We start from the raw sequence: 5,423 nt of genomic DNA, 5'->3' as shown, positions 1-5,423 counted from the left end.
TCAGGCAAGCCGCGATTTTCTCTGGAACTCAGTTTTCTATCTCCAAAATGGACAGGGTCGGGGCAGGACCAGACAAATGGTCAAGACCTTTCTAAAAAGCAAGGATTTTTGACCCTGATTTTTACACACGCCCAGAGAAGAGGTGTAATTACTGATTGTTTGTTTCCCTGGGGGCCATGTATTTCTAACATTCTAACCACATGATCTTCCAGGAGAAATCCCCTGTCCCAAAGCCGTGTTGGGAACCTGTGATTGCAAAATCCTTGATGATTTACATTTCTTTAAAAGTATTTATTTTGTTTATGTGTATATGTGTGCCTATGCGTGTGCATGTGCTCCCTGTGCATACAGGGACCCAAAAAAGGTCAGAAGGAGCCACTGAATATCATGGAACTAGAGTTATAGTTTTGGGGCATCCTGTGCATGCTAAAAACCAAACCCAGGTATTCTGTGATGGAAGTGCTCTTAACCACTGAGCAAGTTCTCTAGACCCATGGTGATTCAATTTTCTATTTCTACTTCAGTCCCCTCCCCTGTCTCCTCTCTCTCCTTAACCATCTCAACACTAGGGCCAATCATGATCCCATCATGCCTTTCTCCATCCACTTGTCAAACATTTTCCCCAGGTGCCAGACTCTGCACCCTGGAGCTAGTGAAATGGGCAATGTGGATAGTTCTTAGTCTTACAGATGGAGGGACTCTACCAATCATCTGTGCCACACAGCCGGCCTCACCGGGGAAAGAACACCTGGGATGGGCAGTTAATGCAGCTTAGAGCAAGGAAGAGGAAATCTTGATAAGAGCTGTATCAGGCATATTCAGCCTTCACCCATAGCCAGTGGGCTTCCTTGGAGCGACTCCCTCGATGTCAGAAGAAGCCAGATATGTCTGGGAACTGCAGCACTAAGAACCCTGGGACCAGCAGAATACAGAAGCTGAGGGTGAATGCCATACTCCTCAACACTTGATAGATACATTCCCCGAGAGAGTCTACGGCACAACTAAGCCTTTCTTTTCACAGCAGCGCCAGCTCATCCCTATCAGACTCTCTGAGCTTTCTCAGATTGCCCCCCAAATAAACTCCCTGTGCTTGAGCCCTTGGAGCTAAAGATCTCCTTCTGAGGGAAACATCAAGTAAAGAGGAGGTTGATTAAAAGACTCATTTGCTCAAAGGAGATACACTCCACCAGGGGAATAGTTCAGGCACCACATCAGGGGAAGGATGTGGTAGATGTTTGAAAAACACGTACTTTGTGGTCCCAGGACTTTGTCATAGGACTTTAGTTAGCATCCTCCTGTGGATTGCTATTTATATACAGGTGAGGGCAGGTAAAAGATAATGCTAGAGCCTGTGATTGGGCAATGAAAAGGGAAGGTGGGGCTAAGAGTGTCAGAGAGAGGGCAGGGATGGAGAGAGGAAGGACAGAGAAAGATAGAGGAAGAGGAGGGACAGGATCCACGCGGCTTGAAATAGCCCACAGGTAGCTATGGATACCATAGAAGAGCAATAGAATAACATAGGGCAATTTGTCCAATCTAGCTGGGCAGCTTTTATCAATATCAATTGAGTTTTGAGTTCTTTGAGTGGGCGTTTGTGAGTTGGGAATTTACTGTTATAAATATGACTGATAAATTACAAGCCTCTGGAGTTTTGATTTTACTGATTTACGGGGACTTGTGACAGCTAGCCACAGGAGGTGGATGGCTGGGACGATAGAGCAGTTTGGAAGCTGGTGAACAAATGGAAAGGAATCAGGGAAGACAGAGGCTTGCAGCTCCCAGTGTGGGAGGGGAGACCGTAGTACTGGAACGTAGGTGGCATTAGCATGGATTGATTTTTAATAATTACATACAACATCCTCCGGTGCTAAAACACTTATGTCATCTTTTCTTATGCTCCTGAAGTGCTAGAAGAGGACGAAGGTCTGTAACAGTTCTTCAGTGTCCCTGAAAAGCACCCCAGTGCCATACAGTGGCCCTTCCTGATCCCTACTATGTCCAAAATGTCAGCTCATAGACAAAAGGAAATTTTCTATACATTTTAGTGTCTTAAGTAGTATGGATTTATCTAAATAGCTAAGAACGATTATCTCACAAGGGAATCCACTGAATCCACTGAAAGCAACTGAGCACCTTTTGGTTCAGAATACCCAGATGGCTCACCCATCATCTGCTCCAGAGCCCAGTCAACCTGGTAGAATTCAGTTTCCTTATCATGGGATTAGTGGGCAGTACCTTGGGAAGATTCAATGAGAGAATGCATAGGAGCCGGGATCTAGCATCGACAAGTATTTTAATTGTAAAATGGGAGATGGTGATGGACATCAAAAAGTACTATACAAAGGCAAGGCTGACCCAATGCATAGAAAAGGAATCCTAAAGGAACCCATACAGGGACTGACATCACTTTCCCCAGCAGAGAGGCCCAACTGGATAGCACCAGGGACCTATCTGTTGATGCAATAGAGCAACCCAGAGGACCCTGTTTAAACAACATATCAGCCTAGATGGGCCAGCTCGGGCCAGCTCTGGCCAGCACCAGCACAGCAGGCAGCAAGAAACATAAGATGGCTGGTTGTGGTGGTGCACACTGGTAGGATTTGCTGAAGGAGGCAGAGGCAGGAGGATCACAAATTCGAGGCCAGCCTTGGCTACACATTTTTAAGCCAGGCAGTGGTGGCTTTAATCCCAGCACGTGGGAGGCAGAGGCAGGCGGATTTCTGTTTTCGAGGCCAGCCTGATCTACAGAGTGAGTTCCAGGACAGCCAGGGCTACACAGAGAAGCCCTGTCTCAAAAAAAAAAAAAAAGAAAAGAAAAGAAAAGAAAAGAAAAGAGGGAAAGAAAGAAAGAAAGAAAGAAAGAAAAAGAAAAAGAAAGAAAGAAAGAAGGAAAGAAGGAAAGAAAGAAAGAAAAAGAAACGCAAGAGGAAGCCAGTTAAGAGGGTGTGAGTTGAGCTCCAGGAGAGCACAAGGTGATGATCTCAGGCCCAGGGGCTCTCCTTATCCTCCCCATTAGTACACGGAGAAGTGTCCCCAACATGGTTTCTCAAGTCCTATTTTATAGACCTCTCAGGTTTATGAATATTTTTCCTCCTTGTGGTCTATCTAAATGGGGGTACTTATATTTCAATTGGTTCTGGTCCTTCTTATCCAGTGTCTCTAACTGAAATCAGCCCACCCCTGCCAGCTTCAATGGAGGTAATGGCTTGACCAGGGTGGACAGAGCATATTTACTATTGAGAGAAGTCTGAGGTTTTGATTCTTGGGTATGCAGCTCTGCCCAAAGCATTAAGGATTTCATGGCTGGGCCACAGGAGCCAACCTCCACCCCTTCCCTTTCCCATCTTTGCCTGGACTTCTATGCTTCCCTCCCACTCCATTCCTCCCTCCCTCCCTGATCAATCAGGGGTGTTGGGTTTCTAACACCAGGGCCAGGATGCAGACCTCCTGGTCACTTCCCTAGGGGAGAGCACTGAGCAGACTTGCCTTAACCTGGCTCAGGCAAAGTAGGAATGCTTCTGAACAAGGCCTCAGCTGGCCTAGATTGAAACACTTATCTTTGAGACACTGCATGATGAAGACGACTTCAAAGGAAACCACCAGGGACTAGTAATCTCATCAGACCAGTTTGCAAGGCTCCTGGGACTTCTCAGAGATGCCCAGATAAGCGACGACAGGGAGGGGAAAACCTGAGGCTCTGGTCCTGGGGTCTATATACAAAGAACTGGAATAATAGCCCAGCATGCTCTCAATCTTCCTGGTGGGCCTGGGAGAAGCAGGGAGGGACCCAGGAGCACTATGGGAGAATAGCATTGTCTGCTCCAAACAGGTGTTGCTGACAATGCTGTGTCACTATGTCCTCTAGGGAACCTGCATGTTTTGAGTCATTGGGACCCATCGTCTCAGCCTCGGGACAGAAATGTCCTTCCTGCATTTCTGATCTCTATTTATTCTCACCACGTTTCAGAAGCAAACACCAGATCGGCACTGAACTGGGTCTCAGGGCAATCACTCTTCTTGGGGGCTCTTGCATCTGTGTTGAGCTAGATCCCACTTGAAGACTCCTCTGCAGGTCGGTGGTCACAAGCCCAGCAAGCTTCTCTGGGAAACCACGCCTCCTTCGGGAAAGGCAGGTTCTTTCTCTCCCAGTTCTCCAGCCTCCACCCATACCAGGATGCTTAGGGTCACCTAGAACGGAGAATAAGATTCCTGTGAGGCGACCGGCCGTGTTGCCTTACCCGGCACGCACCAGCTCTTCCTGCTGGCTTTCTTTCTCAAGGTTGGGAGAAGTTTAGCAAGGAAAGAGGAGGATGGGGAGGAGTAGGGGTGGGGGCTGGGAATGCCAGGTCTATGGAAAGAGAGGCCTGGGGCGGAGAGGGAAGAAGAGGGATAGAAAACAACAAAAGTCTTGGTGGAGAAGGAGGGGCTTCAGGGCTGAAGTAACTCAAGCTCCTCCTGGATGCTGCTGAAGGAGGGGCAGCGGGGAACCAGGCTTCTTCCCTCTGACATTCAGAACTGACCCGGGAAGTCACGGGTCCCTGCAATATTCCAAAGACTGAGGGCCCAAAGGGGTGCCACATCTCACTGGGACAGCTTCCAGGTAGGTATGGCACACTACAGGATAACATGAGCACCTAACTCCAATTACCAGCAACTTTCTCACCACTTTAACTCCCTACCAATAGGGGAGCCTTAATGGTGGCTCAGAGATAGTGTTCAGCAGGGAGCCAGGGTGGGAATCTGCAGTACCGTGGGCTGTCTGTCAGACAGTGACTTCATGCCCTGTCTAGAGGTCCAACAGGGCTGGGCAATCCCTCCTGCAGAGGGCTTCTATTAGAACCTATATAGGACCAGGAAATGCTTAATTGGAGGATCCTAAATCTAGCGGGTGTCTAGGGCTCCTACCTTCTTCTGAAGGCAACCCTCAGCTTCCTCTTAAGAGACCCCAGAACTTATTTTATGCAAACTAGGAAGTGGCAGAGCCCTTGTATTATGAAAAGTTAGCCAGGTGAGTGTGTCTAAGTACAACTAAATCTTCCTTGAGTCCATATTTTTAATTCCAGCAGAGATTTAATCCGGAGGTGTTCACGATGTTGCTTAACCTGGAGTGGGGGAAGTTAGGGTTTTACCGAGGAAGAGAAAACAAACAGCCTTCTCTCAAAAACTCATAGAAGGGGCACACGGAAGCATGAGGGCGGGGGTGGGGCTGGAAGAGTCGGGTCAGGCTTGGAAAAGACAGGGAAGACTCCTGCTAGAAAAGCAAGGGCAAGCAAGTGTGTGGTGGGATCCTGCACCAGAGATGAGGAAAAGGCTAATCTCCACCTGCTCACTGACAAGCACAGGGTGTGGTGGGGATAAGGGTGGGAGTGCTTCCTCCCCTGATGGTCTCTCTCTCTCTCTCTCTCTCTCTCTCTCTCTCTCTC

General features: G+C 48.2%; 1 protein-coding gene across 3 annotated transcripts in view; it reads left to right on the top strand.

The window, feature by feature from the left end:
- The first annotated feature begins 4,444 nt into the window (after window positions 1-4,444).
- Window positions 4,445-5,423, top strand: part of Lrrn4 (leucine rich repeat neuronal 4) — a 12,750-nt gene continuing 11,771 nt past the window's right edge. For 2 of the 3 annotated variants that reach the window (XR_004118883.1, XM_031372007.1), the window contains exon 1: window positions 5,262-5,343. Coding sequence is in view for 1 of the 3 variants with exons in the window: in XM_031372007.1 (XP_031227867.1) it covers window positions 5,300-5,343 (44 nt within the window). In the remaining 2 variants the exon portion in view is untranslated. Of the gene's footprint in view, window positions 4,601-5,261; window positions 5,344-5,423 lie in introns of those variants that run through there. The other variant, XM_031372008.1, reaches the window with a different exon arrangement.

The sequence above is a fragment of the Mastomys coucha genome, unplaced genomic scaffold, assembly GCF_008632895.1.
Source record: "Mastomys coucha isolate ucsf_1 unplaced genomic scaffold, UCSF_Mcou_1 pScaffold15, whole genome shotgun sequence".
Lineage (NCBI taxonomy): Eukaryota > Metazoa > Chordata > Mammalia > Rodentia > Muridae > Mastomys > Mastomys coucha.
The sequence above is the reverse complement of the archived record's forward strand: the minus strand, read 5'-3'. Positions and strand labels throughout refer to the sequence as shown.